The 19597-nt window shown below is 40.0% G+C and overlaps 2 protein-coding genes across 11 annotated transcripts in view; one reads left to right on the top strand and one right to left on the bottom strand.

The window, feature by feature from the left end:
- The window catches only part of LOC109260969 (zinc finger protein 677-like), a 51240-nt gene extending 46698 nt beyond the window's left edge, over positions 1-4542 (top strand). For all 6 annotated transcript variants that reach the window (XM_053906233.1, XM_053906234.1, XM_053906230.1 and 3 more), the window contains one exon: positions 2112-4542. In XM_053906233.1, the coding sequence (XP_053762208.1) occupies positions 2112-3766 (1655 nt within the window). In that variant the 3' untranslated portion in view covers positions 3767-4542. The remainder of the gene's footprint in view (positions 1-2111) is intronic.
- LOC109260970 (zinc finger protein 677-like) overlaps positions 1-19597 on the bottom strand; it is a 90792-nt gene that overhangs the window by 37248 nt on the left and 33947 nt on the right. Inside the window, exons 6-7 of one of the 5 annotated variants that reach the window (XM_053906279.1) lie at positions 17231-17267; positions 13722-14456 (exon numbers count right to left, since the gene is read on the bottom strand). The exons of 2 other annotated variants lie outside the window; for them this stretch is intronic. In XM_053906279.1, coding sequence (XP_053762254.1) covers positions 14425-14456; positions 17231-17267 — 69 coding nt within the window. In that variant the 3' untranslated portion in view covers positions 13722-14424. Of the gene's footprint in view, positions 1-13721; positions 14457-15601; positions 17268-19597 lie in introns of those variants that run through there. 2 more of the 5 variants (XM_053906278.1, XM_053906277.1) reach the window with 2 other exon arrangements.

Below are 19597 nucleotides of genomic sequence, written 5' to 3'. Positions count from 1 at the left end.
GTATGGTGTCAGTCAGTGGTCCAGTTTCACGCTTTTGCCTCTGGCTGTCCCGTTTTCCCAAACCATCAATTGAAGAGATTGTACTTTCCCCCATTGTACAGTCATGTCTTCTTTGTTGTAAATTAATTGACCATGTGTGTGAGTTTATTTCTAGGCTCCTGTTCTGTTGATCTGTGTATCTATTTTTATGCTAATACCATACTGTTTTAATTACCACAGCTTTGTAATCAGGGAGTTTGAAATTGGGAATGTGATTCCTGTAGCTTCGTTCTTCTCTCTCAAGATGATTTAGCATTTGGGTTCTTTTGTGGTTCCATACAAATACAGGATTTTTCTATTTTGTGTGTAGGTTTTTAAGTGGATGTAAATTTTCAACTTATTTTTGTAAATACCAAAGAGTATGACTGCTAGACAACATTTAGTAGTATGTTTAATTCTGTAAGAAACTTGCAGTCTTCCAAAGTGGCATACCATTTTGCATTCCCACCAGCAGTGAATGAGAGTTCTTACTGCTATATATCCCCACTAGTATTCAGTGTTAGTGTTCTGGATTTTGGCCATTCCCATACATGTGGAGTGACAGTTATTATAACACACATTGTCTTCAACTAAATCTATGGCATTCTTTAAGCCGAGATTTTATGATATCTTGAGAACATACTTTTTTTGTGGTTTTTTAAAGTTACTGCCTTAGTCACAGAAATATCATGAAATTGATTTGCCATAGCTTTTTACATAATAATATATTATTTTGGGGCACCTGGATGGATCAGTCAGTTTAGCATCTGACTCTGGATTTGGGCTCAGGTCATGATCTCACAGTTCAAGAGTTTGAGCTCTGCACTGGGCTCTGTGCTGACAGTGTGGAGCCTGTTTGGGATTCTCTCTCTCTGCCCCTCCCCCACTCTCCCTCTTACTCTAAGTAAATAAACTTTAAAAAATAATTCTTGTATGTGTCTCCTGGAACATGTATATATTAAATAGTTCTGTTGAGTACCTAGAAATGGAATTCATGGGCTATTCAGTTTGATACTTTTCAGAACAAATGCTGAAACAGATGTCAGTCTACACTCTTCCTGTAACACCATACTGTCTCCTTTTTGATCTTTTCCACTTTCACATCATACCAATACTATACATTCTTACAGGATGAGTCCGTATTATGCCTGTTGCTAAATCAGTTCCTTTCACCAAGGTCAGGCGTTTAACTTACAACACAACCATGTTCCCATAAATGTGCAAGCACAAGCACGGTCGCCACATGGCCTGAAACTCCTTGGGCTTCACTCTTGCTTTTCTGAATCCAAGTCCTGGCCTTTCCTCAGATTTTTGATTGAGCTAAGAAACTATACTGGTATCTCCAGGTATATTAATTTTGAGCACCAAAGCACCTAAGTTTCCACATGTCCTGCCCCTCCCCACACTGTAGAAAAACCCCTATTCATACACAGTACAAATTGCTGATGACTGCAACTTGATCTGGTGTTTAATAATGATGTGTGTTTAATAATGTATGAGGATATGATGAAAAGAACACGACACTATTATAAGAAACCTGTGTATTACAATCTAAAAATCGATAGATCTAGCAGGTTAAGTTAGTAATCACAGTTACACAAAATAACAGTCTCTGGAGTTCTAAAGAATTCTTCCTTGAAAACTAAAGACAGAATTTACATTCCATAAGGAACACACAGTAGGAGAAATCAAAGATATGTTGAGAATCACTGAATTATGAAATAACAGCTTGAGATAAATACATTTTTATAAAGATTAGGAATTAAGGAAGATAAACATCTCTATGATTTCATGCACAGTTATATAATAGCCAGTGTATAGATGAGCTCTGTAATCATGAAGTATCATTTCATTATCCAGTTATATGGCCAAAAAATATGGATAGTGTATAATGTGTGTTTGGAAAAATTACCTTAAAATCAGAGAAATTATTAATATGGAAAAATTTATAAAAAGCAAACTTAAAAACATTGATTATTACAATAGTGTTTGAAGACCATCCTTGAAAAACTTACTGTGTTCAGTATAAAGTATCTGGTTGTGTAATTATGTAATTCAGTATAAAATATTTACCTTCCAACTCTCTTTAATAGGAATCCCTTCCGATGGATTTGCAATCAAGGAATTATCACCAACAGAGGATATTAATAAAGGAGAATTTTACCACTTAGTGATATTGGAGAGAAATGGAAATCATGGAATCAAGGATTTTGATCTCCAGGAAGTCTGGGAAGATATGCATGAGTTTGAAAGTCAGTGGGGATATGATACAAGAAATTATAAAGTGGCTTTGACCCATAACAAAACTCTCATTTGTAGAAAAGACCAGCAACTTAATCAGTCCTCAGTTACTCTTCCTGAAAAGCAGAGTGTTTCTGTAAGAAATAATACATACCAGTATCTCATGGGTGGTGAGCCATTTATAAGGACTTTGTTAAAACTAGACAATAACAGAATTGGTGCTGGAAACCAGTACGTAAACTGCTTGGAAAATAGAATTGGATTAAGTTTGCAGGCACATCGGGCTGAACTGCAGAGATTTCACAGTGAGGAGAAAATGTATGAATGTAATCCAACTGAGAAGTCTGTCAGCAATGGTTCCTCAGTCTCACCACTTCAAGGAGTTCCTCCCAGTACCAAAAACTTTTGGAATAAATCTAGGAAGATTTCAAAATACCCTTTATTACCTGCACAATACAGGAGAGGTTATGCTAGAGGAAAATCTTATAAATGTAATGACTGTGGGAAGGCTTTTAGCAAAAGCTCAAATCTCATGAGTCATGAGAGAATTCATTGTGGACAGAGACCTTACAAATGTAATGACTGTGATAAAGCCTTTACAGACCGTTCAAATCTTACTCGACATAAGAAAATCCACACTGGAGAGAAACCTTACAAATGTAACGAGTGTGGCAAAGCGTTTACCCAATGTGCAAACCTTACTAGGCATCAGAAAATACACACTGGAGAGAAACCACACAAATGTAACGTGTGTGACAAGGCTTTTAACCAAAGTTCGAGCCTTATGGCACATCGGAGAATTCATACGGGAGAAAAACCTTATAAATGTAGTAAGTGTGATAAGGCTTTTATCAAACGTTCAGACCTTTGGGGTCATGAGAGAACTCATACTGGAGAGAAACCTTACAAATGTAACGAGTGTGGCAAAGCCTTTGCTGAGCGTTCAAATCTTACTCAACATAGAAAAATCCATACTGGAGAGAAACCTTACACATGTAATGAGTGTGGCAAAGCATTTACCCAATTTGCATCCATTACTAGGCATCAGAAAATACACACTGGAGAGAAACCACACAAATGTAATGTGTGTGACAAGGATTTTATCCAAAGTTCAAACCTTATGGCACATCAGAGAATTCATACAGGAGAGAAACCTTATAAATGTAGTAAGTGTGATAAGGCTTTTATCAAACGTTCAGACCTTTGGGGTCATGAGAGAACTCATACTGGAGAGAAACCTTACAAATGTAATGAGTGTGGCAAAGCATTTACCCATTTTGCAACCCTTAATACACACCGGAAAATACACACTGGAGAGAAACCACACAAATGTAATGTGTGCGACAAGGATTTTATCCGAAGTTCAAGCCTTACGAGACATCAAAGAATTCATACGAGAGAAAAACCTTATAAATGTAATAAATGTGATAAGGCTTATATCAAACATTCAGACCTTTGGTGTCATGAGAGAATGCATATTGGAGAGAAACAAATGTCATGGGTATAGCAAAGCCTCTAGTGGAATGATCACATCTTACTCAGCATAAGAAAATCCATACTGGAGAGAAACCTTATAAATGTAATGAGTGTGGCAAAGCTTTTGCCCAATTGCAAAACTTATGAGGCATCAGAAAACACATCATGAAAGGAAACACAGTAAACCTAATATGTGTGGTGGTGCATTTATTCAAAGCTTCAGCTTTGGGGTCATCAAAGAACTCCCGGTAGAAAGAAAACTTGCAAATAAAGTGAGCAAGTGTTCAAGCTGTACTCAGCATCACAGATTCCATCAAGGAGAGTTAACATATTAAACTAATGTACGTGGCAAAACCTGTAACCATGGCTCACACCTCACCTGGTAGCAGAATGTAAATCTCCGAACCATACAAATGGAATGTATGGCAAGGCTTATACAAGGTTATACCTTGGGGAACATAATTTTTTCTAGAGAGAAACCTTACAAATGTAATGAGTGTGATCAGCTTTATAAAAGTGTACAACTTTGGGATGGAGGGTAAAAATAAGTGAATGGGATTAAGAGGTACAGACTTCCAAGAATAATAATAAAAAAAAATGTACAACTTTTGGTCCTCAAAGAATTTACAACAAAGAATTCATACTGGACAGAAACATTACAAACGTAATGAAAGTGATAATTTACTCAGCCAATTCTCTCAGTGGAATACCATAAGAAAATTCATACTAGGGGGAACTAGGTTTATTTTGAGCATTAATCAACCTTAGGTGTTAAATTCCACAGAAAATTAAAATTATTTAAATTCATGAGATGAAATGTGTCAATCCAACAAGTATATCTGGAAAGACCTAATCATCTTCTGTTTAAATCTCTTTGAAAGATTTTATTTTCTTCTGTACATGCATCATGGGACTCAAACTCACAACCACACAATCAAGAGTCACATTCTTTTCCGACTGAGCCAGCTAGGCACCCCTATAATTTTTTTTTTACCACATTTGCTATTCTTGGGGCACCTGGGTGGTTTTGTCAGTTAAGTGTCTGACTTCAGCTCAGGTCATGATCTCACAGTTCATGGGTTTGAGCCCCACGTCAGGCTATGTGCTGACAGCTCAGAGCCTAGAACCTGCTTTGGATTCTGGTTCTCCCTCTGTGCCCCTCCCCCACTCACGCTCTCTTTCTCTCTCTCAATTTGATATTCCTTGAGGCTACAGTATTATTGAGGACTTAAAGCCTCAAGTTTGGAGTCCATGGATGTTATATTTTCATTACATGTGTTTCACTTGTCAACCACAGTGGTCTCAGAAATGGTAAGGTGAAAGGAACCTAATTGATTAGGTAGGTGGTGCTTACTCATACTCTATAACCTGGAAAAACTAGGATGCTAATTTTAAGATACAGTATAAATCTGAGAGCATGGGGAGTGGCAGGGAATAGATATAAATCTATTATCTAAATTGCCATGTTTTCTGTGGTCATAGGCACTTCTCTGGTTCAGTGGTATCATTAAGAGCCTTTGTTCATTTTATTACAGGCAAGGATTGCTCTATCAGATAGATGGTCATGAAACAGTAGGTCGGGACACTGAATGAGATTTTCAAGTGAGAGTGATGAGTTACTAAAGATGGTGTATGTGGTAGAGAAAATGGAAGAGGAATGATGGTCTTTCCCTCTTGGGAAAGGTAACTGCTGTTGTATATCATCGATGAGTAAAAAATTAGTCTTATTTTTGGAAACTGAAAAGTCTAGAGGACCTTTTAATCAAAAGAACCAAAGTAGGGGAGAGAGGGGCCAACATGGAGGAGAAGTAGGGGGATCCATACTTCCTGCATCTCGCAAAGAAGGGCAGAAGTCAAAGGACTTTGAACACTAGAGCCTGGGAGGAGAAGAGACTGAAGTTACTAGGAAGAAAATGGGAAAACTGGAAAAAAGATAAGTGAATGACTGTGAACTGGGGGAGATAAAAAAAGGCCACGTGGGCATGGAGGGGAAGGACCCCCTTCTGCGGAGAGACAAAGGGAAGAGAAAGAGCGGCTAAGGAAGTGTAGGTCCATATCTGGACAGGAGAAAGACCTTGGACTGAGATTAATTGGGATCCGATCTCTAACTGTGGGGCTTTCTACTGACTAGGGCCGGCTCCCTACTCGTGCACCTGAGGAGGAGGGGCCCCAGGCCTGGGTGCGGTGGTAGGTCATGGGCTCAGTCCCCAGTTGGAGAAAGTGGTTCCCTCCCTGGAGGGCTGCGCGACAGTACAAAGCCTGCGTCTGCCACCCCTGGGGCTCAGTGGCTGGGCCGAGGGTACAGTCTGCAGTAGGAAAAGGCAGCCATCTCCCTGGAGTGCTGTGAGGAAAGACAAAGTCTGCCGGTGTCTGCCACAGCGGGGGTGGCGAGGGCAGCGGCTCAGTCCGCAGTGGGAGAAGGTGGTCCTCCCGGAAGTGCAGCGTCACAGACCAAGCCAGACGGAACCACATACCCGGCGCACTGAGAGGCGCTTCCCCAGTGCCAGAGCGCACACAGCAGGACTTTGAATCCTAGCCAAGCGCGGGGTCAGGGGAGTTGGCGGAGTGAGAAGGACCACCCCATCTGCGCCCGGGGCACAGTGAGGACGACTCAAACAGAGTCCACTGGGTCTGGCTCCCTGAGGAAGAGACTGGGGGATCACCATTCCTCCCCACTGCCGCCACCACCACCACCACCAAGAGGGGCCTCAGGGATCACTCCCCCGCCCCTAGGGGAGGTGGGTCCAGACTCCACCAAACCACGCCCCTTCTCACTGGGTAACTGCGTATCCACCAGGGCGGCACAGGCCCTGTGGACAGCTCCTCCTGACAAGCGCTGTAGCATTGCCTGTATTCACTCTAGGTCAATTCCGGATATATAGAAATATTCTCCCCTCCCCGCCCCCACCACTTCTCCTCCTTATCTCCTCCCTCCCCTAGGCTGGTTACTCTGGTTATTGGTTTGTCTAAACAGACATATTTAGTCCATTGTCTTGATACATGTTCTACACCTCCTTCTTTACACTCCTTTCTCCTTCTCTGGAATAATCAAGCCAAATAGTTTCTCTGAGTAACTTTATCTTCGTTTCATCTGCCACCCCTCCTTTATTTTCCTTTCTCTCATGATGAAGACTTTTAGTGTCTCTGCCTAGTCAATGTTTATTTTTTCTCCCCCTTCCCCCCGTCATTTCTCTCTTTGTATGTGCTCTTCCATCGGCACCGCCTCCACTGTCTTCTTTACTTGTAGTCGGTGTTTTGGGGTTTTTTGTTTTCAGTCTTTAGTTTTTTTGTTTGCGCTTTTTGTTTGTGTGTTTCTGTGTTTTTGTCTCCTGTTTGTCTATCTGTTTTCCTTTACAGGGCTACTCCCAGGAACAAATCAAAGCACACCTGGTGGAGGGTCCAAAATATCTCTATGAGTAGGGCAATAAAATAACCAAAGTCACAACAGACAGCAAGTAACAACCTCTGAAAAAATACCGCCTGAAGGGCCAGGCCCTGGGCACTGTAGGACCCTACTTTAATACAGCAGTGCTCATAAGTGCAGAGCACCCACCAAGCTTTTAAGATGTGTAAGGGACAGAAAACTAGCCAAAATGACAAAACGGGAGAATTCTAAAAAGATATTCCAGGAAGTAGTGCCAGCTAATGATCAAAAATGATTTAAGAAATATAACTGAACAAGAATTTAGAATAATAGTGATAAAATTAACTGCTGGGCTTGAAAAAAATAATAGAGGACAGCAGAGAATCTATTGCTACAGAGATCAAGGGACTAAAAAATAGTCATGATGAATAAAAAAATGCTATAAATGAGGTGCAAAATAAAATGGAGGTCGCCACAGTGCAGATTGAAGGGAAGGGGGGGAGAATAGGTGAATTAGAAGTTAAAATTATGGAAAAAGAGGAAGCTGAGAAAAGGAGAGAGAAAAAATCCAGGACTATGAGGGGACAATTAGAGAACTAAGTGATGCAATCAAACAGAACAATAACTGTATCATAGGAATTCCAGAAGAAGAAGAGAAAGGGGCTGAAGGTGTACTTGAACAAATCATAGCTGAGAACTTCCCCGATTTGGGGAAGGAAACAGGCATTGAAATCCAAGAGGCACAGAGAACTCCCTTCAGATGTAACTTGAATCGATCTTCTGCACGACATATCATAGGGAAACTGGCAAAATACAAGGAAAAACAGAATTCTGAAAGCAGCTAGGGATAAACGGGCCTTAACATACAAAGGCAGACACATAAGGGTAGTAGCAGACCTATCTACTGAAACTTGGCAGGCCAGAAAGGAATGGCAGGAAATCTTCAATGTGATGAACAGGAAACATTTGCAGCCAAGAATCCTTTACTCAGTAAGTATGTCATTTAGAATAGAAGGAGAGATAAAGGTTTTCTCAAACAAACAAAAACTGAAGGAATTCATCACCAATAAACCAGCCCTACGAGAGATCCTAAGGGGGATTCTGTGAGTGAAATGTTGCAAGGACCACAAAGTACCAGAGACAGCACTACAAGCATGAAACCTACAGACATCACAATGACTAAGCCCGTATCTTTCAATAATAACATTCAATGTAAATGGACTAAATGCTCCAATCAAAAGACGTAGGGTATCAGAATGGATAAAAAAAAACAAGACCCATCTATTTGCTGTCTACAAGAGACTCATTTTAGATCTGAGGACACCTACAGAATGAAAGGGAGGAGATGGAGAACTATCTGTCATGCTACTGGAAGTCAAAAGAAAGCTGGAGTAGCCATACTTATATCAGACAAACTAGACTTTAAAGGCTGTAACAAGAGATGGAGAAGGGCATTATATAACTACAGGGTCTATCCATCAGGATGAGCTAACAATTATAAATGTCTATGCGCTGAATTCAGGAGCCCCCAAATATACAAAACAATCACAAACATAAGCAACCTTATTGATAAGAATGTGGTAACTACAGGAGACTTTAACACTCCACTTACAGTAATGGATAGATCACCTAGACAGAGAATCAATAAAGAAACAAGTGCCCTGAATGATATATTGGACCAGATGGACTTGACAGATATATTTAGAACTCTGCATCCCAAAGCAACAGAATATACTTTCTTCCTGAGTGCACATGGAACATTCTCCAAGATAGATCACATACTGGGTCACAAAACAGCCTTTAATAAGTATAAAAGAATTGAGATCATACCATGCATACTTTCAGACCACAATGCTATGAAACTTTAAATCAACCACAGGAAAAAGTCTGGAAAACCTCCAAAAACATGGAGATTAAAGAACACCCTACTAAAGAATGAATGGGTCAACCAGGCAATTAGAGAAGAAATTTGAAAACATATGGAAACAAATGAAAATGAAAATACAACAATCCAAACGCTTTGGGATGCAGCGAAGGCAGTCCTGAGGCGAAAATACATTGCAATCCAGGCCTATCTCAAGAAACAAGAAAAATCCCAAATACAAAACCTAACGGCACACCTAAAGGAAATAGAAGCAGAACAGCAAAGACACCCCAAACCCAGCAGAAGAAGAGAAATAATAAAGATCAGAGCAGAAATAAACAATATACAATCTAAAAAAAAAAACAGTAGAGCAGATCAATGAAACCAAGAGTTGGTGCTTTGAAAAAATAAACAAAATTGATAAACCTCTAGCCAGGCTTCTCAAAAAGAAAAGAGAGAGGACCCAAATAGATAAAATCATGAATGAAAATGGAAGTATTACAACCAATCCCTCAGAAATACAAGCAATTATCAGGGAATACTATGAAAAATTATATGCCAACAAACTGGACAACCTGGAAGAAACGGACAGATTCCTAAGCAGCCACACACTTCAAAAACTCAAACACGAAGAAATACAAAATTTGAACAGAGCCATAACCAGTTAAGAAATTGAATCAGTTATCAAAAATCTCCCAACAAATAAGAGTCCAGGACCAGATGGCTTCCCTGGGGCATTCTCCCAGAAATTTAAAGCAGAGATAATACCTATCCTTCTCAAGCTGTTCCAAAAAATATAAAGTGAAGGAAACCTTCCAGACTCACTCTATGAAGCCAGTATTACTTTGATTCCCAAACCAGACAGAGACCTAGCAAAAAAAGAGAACTACAGGCCAATATCCCTGATGAATATGGATGCAAAAATTCTCAATAAGACACTAGCAAATCAAATTCAACAGCATATAAAAAGAATTATTCACCATGACCAAGTGGGATTCATTCCTATGCTGCAGGGCTGGTTCAATATTCGCACCTCAGTCCATGTGATACATCACATTAATAAAAGATAAGAACCATATGATCCTGTCAATCAATGCAGAAAAAGCATTTGACAAAATTCAGCATCCTTTCTTAATAAAAACCCTCGAGAAAGTCGGGATAGAAGGAACATACTTAAACATCATAAAAGCCATTTATGAAAAGCCCACAGCTAATATCATCTTCAACAGGGAAAAACTGAGAGCGTTCCCCTTGAGATAAGGAACATGATAGGGATGTCAACTCTCACCACTATTGTTTAACATACTGTTGGAAGTTCTAGCATCAGCAATCAGACAACATAATGAAATAAAAGGCAGAAATGAAATCAAATGAAATCAAAATTAGCAGAGATGAAGTCAAGCTTACACTTTTTGAAGATGACATGATACTACACGTGGAAAACCCGATAGACTCCACCAAAAGTCTGCTAGAACTGATACATGAATTCAGCAGTCTCAGGATACAAAATTAATGTACAGAAATCACTTGCATTTTTATACACTAATAATGAAGCAACTGAAAGACAAATAAAGAAATGTATCTCATTCACAACTGCACCAAGAATCATAAATACCTAGGAATAAACCTAATCAAAGATGGAAAATATCTGTATGCTGAAAACTATAGAAAGCTGATGAAGGAAATTGAAGAAGGTATAAAGAAATGGAAAAACATTCTGTGCTCATGGATTGGAAGAATAAATATTGTTAAAATGTCAATACTACCCAAAGCAATCTACACATTCAACACAATCCCAATCAAAATTGCACCAGGATTCTTCTTGAAGCTAGAACAAGCTATCCTAAAATTTGAATGGAACCACAAAAGACCCCAAATAGCCAAAGTAATATTGAAGAAGAAGACCAAAGCGGAAGGCATCACAATCCCAGACTTTAGCCTCTACTACAAAGCTATAATCATCAAGACAGCATGGTATTGACACAAAAACAGACACATAGACCAATGGGATAGAATAGAAACCCCAGAATTAGGCCCACAAATGTATGGCCAACTAATCTTTGACAAAGCAGGAAACAATATCCAATGGAAAAAAGACAGTCTCTTTAACAAATGGTGCTGGGAGAACTGGACACCAACATGCAGAATGAAACTAGACCACTTTCTTACACCATACACAAAAATAAACTCAGAATGGAAAAAGGACCTGAATGTGAGATAGGAAACCATCAAAACCCTAGAGGAGAAAGCAGGAAAAAAACCTCTGACCTCACCCGCAGCAATTTCTTACTTGACACATTTCCAAAGGCAAGGGAATTAAAAGCAAAAATGAAGTACTGGGACCTCATCAAGATAAAAAGCTTCTGCACTGCAAAGGAAACAATCACAAAACTAAAAGGCAACCAATGGAATGGGTAAAGATATTTGCAAATGACATATCGCACAAAGGGCTAGTATCCAAAACCTATAAAGAACTCACCAAACTCCACACCCGAAAAACAAATAATCCAGTGAAGAAATGGGCAGAAGACATGAATAGACACTTCTCTAAAGGAGACATCCAGATGGCCAAGAGGCACATGAAAAGATGCTCAACGTCACTCCTCATCAGGGAAATACAAATCAAAACCACAATGAGATACGACCTCACACCAGTAAGAGTTGCTAAAATGAACAAATCAGGAGACTATGGATGCTGGAGAGGATGTGGAGAAATGGGAACCCTCTTGCACTGTTGGTGGAAATGCAAACTGGTGCAGCCGATCTGGAAAACGGTGTGGAAGTTCCTCAAAAAATTAAAAATAGATCTACCTTATGACCCAGCAATAGCACTCCTAGGAATTTACCCAAGGGATACAGGAGTGCTGATGCATAGGTGCACTTGTACCCCAATGTTTATAGCAGCACTTTCAACAATAGCCAAATTATGGAAAGAGCCTAAATTGTCCATCAACTGATGAATGGATAAAGAAGATGTGGTTTACATATACAATGGATCCTACTTGGCAAAGAGAAAGGATGAAATCTGGCCATTTGTAGCAACGTGGATGGAACTGGAGAGTATTATGCTAAGTGAAATAAGTCAGGCAGAGAAAGATAGATAACATATGTTTTCACTAATATATGGAGCCTGAGAAACTTACCAGAAGACCAGGGGGCAGGGGAAGGGGAAAAAAAGTCACAGAGAGGGAAGAAACAAACTATAAGAGACTCTTAAATACTGAGAATAAACTGAGGGTTGATGGGGAGTGGGAGGGAGGGGAGGGTACGTGATGGGCATTGAGGAGGAGGGCACCTGTTGGGATGAGCACTGGGTATTGTATAGAAACCAATTTGACAGTAAATTACATATTAAAAAACAACAAAACAAAACAAAGAACCAAAGTAGGGGTGCCTGGGTGGCTCAGTATGTTGAGATTCCAACTCAATTTTGGCTCAGGGTCGTGGGATCAATCTTTGTGTTAGGTCCTCCACAGAGTGTGGAGCCTGTTTAAGATTCTGTCTCTCTCCGCCCCTCTCACCTACTTTTGCTCTCAAAAACAAATGCAAAACAAAAATAAACCCAACAGTATTATACTTGTGAAGTTTTCAAATTTGGTCACAGAAATTGCATATTTATATCATTTTATTTAGGATACCCTGTTTCTCTTATCTAAGTAAGTGAAATGTAAGCTTTTGTATAACCCTAAATGAATCATGTGCCTTTTTTTTTAATGTTTATTTTTTGAGAGGGAGAGAGGGAGTGTGAGTGGGGCGGGGCAGAGAGAGAGGGAGACACAGAATCTGAAATAGGCTCCAGGCTCTAGCTGTCAGCACAAAGCCCAACGCAAGGCTCAAACCCACGAACCATGAGATCATGATCTGAGCCGAAGTTGGACACTTAAACTACTGAGCCACACAGGCTCCCCCATCTGCCTTTTACTAGCCCAGGTGCATCCTGGCTCACTGGGGCATTTCATGTTCTTGGACTCTCCAGGTTGAATATCATCCATTACAATTTTCTTCCATGTTAGATTCAAACCTACAATTTTGGAACTACATATTCATAACCTGAATGTGTTTGAGAGTTATGCACTCCACAGTATATCCCAGATTATTTTTCTGGCTATAATGAAAATACCATAATAACACAATTTCAAACTCTCACCCTCTACAACCTGCCTCGCCATTCATAAATATACACCATATGGTTATATTTTGGCATGCCTTTTGTGCTGCAATGAGACCCATGTGTTGCACCGTTATATTAAATGACAACAGAAAAGTAGTAGGCATATGAAAAGAATTAGGAACTAAAAGAAAATTTCAGAAGGATAAAGATAACGCAAACTACATTTTTGCTGGAGCGCTCAGGGAAAAATTTGAAAAGATAAGGCTTCATGAGTTTACTCTCAAGAATGAACATACACGGGGCGCCTGGGTGGTTCAATCGGCTGAGCGTCTGACTTCAGCTCAGGTCAAGATCTCACGGTCTGTGAGTTCGAGCCCCACATCGGGCCCCGTGCTGACAGCTGAGAGCCTGGAGCCTGCTTCAGATTCCATGTCTCCCTCTCTCTCTGCCCCTTCCCTGCTTATGCTCTGTCTCTCTCTGTCTCAAAAATAAATAAATTAATTTAAAAAAGAAGAATGAACATACACGATGGCAATTTTGATAACTAGAAATCTCTTATTTACCCTCTAAAACATTCATGCTCACTTGCATTGTGCTTAGTCCACTGGAACAGGATGTCAGATGTCAAGAATGATGACTGCATGCACTGAAGTGTAAGGAGAATGTTTATTACATAATGATGCTTTCTCAGGAGAGCAGGGTAGGCTTCTCAAGTTCTGAAAATGGGTAGAGAAAGCAGGGAATGGTGACTACTTTTGTTATGACGCATCCTGTGTGGGGCGGGGGTGATGGTACTCACGGACACTGCGAACTTATGACTCCTGCCAAGGGAAGGGCCTCTCGGGCGTCATTATTAGCTTTTCCTGCCCAGATGGGCAGAATGGTAAGAGGTTGTAATGATGCTTCACAAGTATCATTAGTCAGGCATCAAAAGTAGAGTCAGACTCTTTAATACAATTTACTCCTGACTGACTTGGTTGGGAAAGACCACAATCTTCCTCATGCTTCCTTTTGTTCCTGATGCACAAATAGCCCCCACTGCACAGTATGACTGTGGAAACTGGTTGTGAATTACTGTTTAGATCAACTACCTAAGATATTTTTAGACGATGTCCCAATTCTTTTCCTATTAAGTTCTAGTCTATTACTAAAACACATTCAGAAGTGATAGAATATTTCCCAACGACAAGCCTTTTATAGAGCTTTCACTTTAAGGGAGAATGGAATGAATGGAATCTCAAAATCACTCATTCCATTTTTCTACCAAGATACTAGAATCAGAGAGTGCCTGGGTGGCTCAGTCAGTTAAGCATCCAACTCTTCATTTTGCTGAGGTCATGATCTCATGGTTCATGGGATCAAGCCCCCCGCTGGGGTCCACACTGAGTGTGAAAAAATAAACGAACAAACTCTTAAAAAGTTTAAAAAAAGGTATTAGAATCAGAACATCTGTATTGAAACATGGCAAATTATGTGTTGATTCAGATAAATAAAATTAACTTAAAATGAAAGCAATAAATTTCATAGGAAATAAATCTCTAAGTTAGAAAACACTAAAGATTAATAATTTTTGACTCATTTTGAACACATATCAGACTGGTCATGGGTTGCATGCAATATTATACATTCAGGATAAAGAACAAAGTCCACCAAAAAATCTGTCTCACCCCAAAGTTATCCTTGACTACCTTGTCAGTTAATATTAATAAAGGGTATTTTTAAATTTGGTCTATGAAATGTTTTCTTCAGCATTGTTTCCTTTTACCTTCTGTTGTTGAGGTGGTGGTAATGTGAAATTTGAAAATTCCTCAATATACTTATTTTATTTTAATTAATTAATTTTAGAAAGGGTGCACACAAGTAAGGGACAGGGCCAGAGGGAGAGGGATAGAATCTTAAGTAGGCTCCATGTTCAGTGTAGAACTGACCTGGGGCTCAGTCCCACAACCCAGGGATCATGGCCTGAGCCAAAATCAAGAGTCGTGACAGTCAACTGACTGAGCGACCAAACCGCCCCCCCCCCAATATCTTTATCAAAATTGCACTTTTAAAATGTGTAGCTAATTAGGAAGAACCCTCTTGGATTACTTCCATGTAAATAAGACAAAACCTAATAACGAAAAGGCCTTTGCCCCTCCCCATTCATCCTTCTTGGTCCTACAGCGGCCATCCTGCTGTAAGGAGAGAGAGTGCTGAGTGCTAAGGGAGGTGGAGCAGGCAGAGGACTGCCCAGGGGACCCGTCCGATCCCAACCTGCATCTCTGGGCTTCCTGTTATGTGAGAATGATAGACCACCTAGTTGTTTCAGCCACTGATTTCCAGGAGGTCTGTCCCTCACAAATGAACACTGTCTGACCTGACCAATAAGATTAGTATCTGTATTGAGAGTAGAATGGAGCAAGTGAGAGGGAATCTTGAATTTAACATTTTGTAGCTGAGAAGATCTACAAAAGGCATCATCCTTCACAGATGGGTTAGAGCTGTTTGGCACGTGCTGCCTAAAACTCACAAGATGAACCGAACAAAATACAGCTTGAGAATTTATGAGGAATGTGTAGAATGCTAGGGTACAAAGTTACAGGAGTAAAGAATTTGGTGTCACAAATGGAATTACATGTTTACTTGAGCATGTGACCTATTAGTCTCGTAGCTTTTATGCACTACAGTAACTTTCTGCTTTGTACAGATAAAAGGCATTCGATCATTCTACCAGTCAGGAACTATTCTAATCACTGATATTAGCAGGACACAAAATTCCCTGCCTTCAAGTAGCTTATATTCTATAAGGTTAAGTCTGTAAGGATAAAATACGATACTGGTAAGTACCATAAACATGTTCATATACAATGATAGATCACGGGGTTTCCTAAATTAAACAATGTTTTCAGGCAATGCCCACATGATGAGGTCATCTTTGAGCAGAACCACTGAAAGCGTATCATGCCAATACCAATGAGGAAGGGCAAGTGGGTGGAGGAAACAAGCAGAAAATTGCCAGAATGGGAACATATTTACAGTGGATCCGGAATATCCACAATTGGTGTGTGGCTTAAAGAAATGGGATACTAAGTTTCCACTGGAGACATTTAAATTTTGGGAATCCTTGCAGTTAGAATTTTTAAAATTTTAATAAGAAAACTGCCCAGAGTGTTTAAGATTATATGTAACAGATCCAAAACCATGACCTATTTGGAGAATGCATGGACCTATTTCTTTATGGCAACCTTACCCCTACTGAGAGAACATAGTGGTGGGGTGGACAAGGACTTAAAGGAAAGACAGTAAATACCATTTGTCAAAACTGTCTGAGGGATTTGATCCCAGAACTTTTTAAGATACATACTTTTCGTCTTGTCTACCCCTGTAGCCAGCCAGGGGTATACTATACTGCTACTTAAGAATGTGAATCAAGTAAAATTTGCTGGGTCTTTTACGCCTCAGTTATATCTTCAATGTCAACGTCAACAAACAAATTTTTAACATATAAGATATTGTACTTAAAAATTGAATAGTAACAAAATCACGTATTTCATGTTTCCTCATTAGTACAAGATCTACTAACCCCCAATTATTCCTAGTCTTATGCTTCCATGTGAGACTTGTGCTTCCATCTTGTGCCTAGTATTTATACAAAGTTGACTTTTCATATGTTTCATATCCCAAATTTTATACTAACTCAGATGTGATGATAATGTGACTCTATGTGTGAGGTTGGCAAACTTTTATGCAAGGAACATACAGTAAATATTTTATTCTTTGTAGGCCATACTGATTCTGTTACCACTCTTCCAGTATGTCCTTACTGGGTCAAAAGTACCTAAATATGAACGTGGCTGCATTCCAGTTACACTGTACTTAAAAACAGATGTTAGGCTGTATTTGGCTCATGTTCTGTAGGTGGCAGACTCCTGATCTACACAAAGGAATTAAGAGCACTAGAAGTAGTAACTCTATGGATAAATAAACAATATCTTCCCTATTTTTTAGCCTCCTTAAAATATGATGGACTGTTTAATAAACTAACACTCTAGTATATGTGTGTATAGCATATGTAAAAGAAACCCATACTAATGGTAGCACAGGGCAGAAGCAGAGAAATGGAAGTCCATGTGGAAAGGAAGTGTCGGGTGCTCTACATGAAGAAGTATAAACTCACGTGAAGGTAGACTGTGGTAAGCTGTATAGGATAACCCCTGAAACAAACACATAAAAGATAGTTATAGGTAATACCAGTAATCCGAAAAAGAATAAAAACGATTTAAAACAAAATCTTCTGTAAAAATTGAGTTACTTCAAAGGCAGAAAAAGAGGGAACAGAGCAAAGGAGATCTAAAAGCAATAGCAAGATAATTTAAATCTATATAGTAATATCTGTAAAAGGAAACAGTCTAAAAACCCCATTGAAAAGGAAAAATTGTCACTGATTTTTTTTTTTTTAGTTTTATTTATTTCGAGAGAGAGAAGAGAAGGAGAGAAAGAATCTCAAGCAGGCTCTGTACTGTCAGTACAGAGCCCAGCAAGGGGCTTGATCTCAGGAACCGTGAGAGCACCTGAGGTGAAATCAAGAGTCTTACACCTAACCATGTGAACCAACCAGGCGCTCCTGTCAACTTGATTTTTAAAAAACAGAAAACAATGTATTCCCTAGGAGAATCACTTCACAAATTAAAGACACAATGTAAAGTCATGGAAAAAAGATAAACATAGATGCTATTAATGTTATTAAAATAGAGTAGCTATATCAGATCAAAGTTAATTAAAGAGCAAATTCTATGACCAGGGATAATGAAATCTATTTCATAATCATAAAGGGATACATTCCCCAGAATGACATGAGGATCCTAAACCATACACATGGCAACAGAACTTCACAACCCCTGAGAAAACGGACAGGAACGCAATGACAGACCAATCAACAATGACAGTCAGAGATCTCCATGTCCCTTCTCTACATAATAGAACAAGTAGACAAAATCAGTACCTCGGCGACTGTAACATGACTATCAAGGAAACTGCCCCAATTGACATTTACAGAGCTGTGAGATAAAAGAAAAAGTATGTATTGTTCTCTGCTCCTGGCTCCTACATGGAACCCCTAACGTCCTTGTATTTCCTAAGTGACGAGGGTAACAGCAGCATCTTTTGTTATAATGAGGCCTCTCCTGTGTGGGCTCTTTGGGTGGGGCTGCTCACCGGAAGGATGGTGATTTTGAGCCTTATCCCCTCATCCTCCAGAGAGAGGACAGAGGCTGGAAATGGAGTTAATGACTGGTCATGCATATATGAGGAAGTCTCCTCAAAAGCCCAATGGCTGGAGGTTCAGAGAGATTTCAGGCTGGCGAACACCGCCCCTCCAGGAGGTGACACACCCCAACTCCATGGGGACAGAAGCTTCTGCACTAAGGACCATCCCAGACCTCATCCCGTGTGTCTCTTCATCTGACTGTCCATCCGTATCCTGTATCATAGCCTGTAATACACTGGTAAATGTGTTTCGCCCAGTTCTGTGAGGGGCTCTAGCAGGCTAGTCACAGACAATGAGGGGGTTGTTGGCACCTCTGATCTAGACCAGTTTGCAGAAGCACGTGAGTCAGCCTGGACTTGCGGGGCGGCTGGAGTGTGTGGAGGGGCATCCAGGGAGAGGGTGTCACAGTTGAGGTGAATGGTAGGAAGCCAGCTGGTGTCGGAGACTGCTTGTGGGTGGGGGAAACCCTCCATGTATTTGTGACCAGAAGTGTCAGAAGTGAAGTCTTCCGTGTGAGTAGTGAGGGAGACAGGAGAGAAGCACACAGTAGGGGAAAAAACAGATTTTTTCCCTACACAGGAGAAATACTGATTTTTTTCATTCATAAGAACGCTCCACCTAACCAGGGAATTAAACACAATCTTTAAAAGTGCACACAGTACTTTCCCAAGAGAAACCATATTCTGGGCCATCAAACTAGTCTCGCTAAATTTTAAAAGAATTCACATCACACAAAATATGTGTACGACCACCATGGAATTATGATAGAAATCACTAATAGAAAAGCCTCTGGAAAATCCACAAATACTTGGAAAACAATGACCCCCTTGTGACTAACCCTGGGACAAAGAAGACGTAGAGAAAGAAATGAGAATGTAGCCTGAAGTGAATGAAAATGAAAGCAGAACATTCATAATTTGCCACCACAGCGGGAGAAACTGAAGACCACGTCCTTGGAAAAGGGCTAGCCACAGAACACCTAAGCCAAGGACTCTTCCTTTTTGTTTGCGTGTTTCCTTTGGGTGTTTGCCAAGGAGTGTGAACCTCCTCCTAAGTGAGCTCATGCAGTTCTGAGGCTTACTTAGGTGAAGCAGGACAGTGAAGACGGCAAGGTTCTTGAGGTTATTTATAAATATTTGATTGTGATAAACCAGCTGAAAATGTTGTAACTGAGAACCCATAGTCCACTGAGGGTAGTTGGATTGTAAAGGGCAATATATTTCTAGATGCATTAAAATAAATGGGGGCACCTGGGTGGCAGAGTCGGTTGAACAGAGC

This window comes from Panthera pardus, unplaced genomic scaffold (assembly GCF_024362965.1).
Source record: "Panthera pardus isolate Hobbes unplaced genomic scaffold, ASM2436296v1 HiC_scaffold_18, whole genome shotgun sequence".
In the NCBI taxonomy this organism is placed as follows: domain Eukaryota; kingdom Metazoa; phylum Chordata; class Mammalia; order Carnivora; family Felidae; genus Panthera; species Panthera pardus.
Note: the sequence above shows the minus strand (reverse complement) of the source record. Positions and strands in the feature narration are given on the sequence as shown.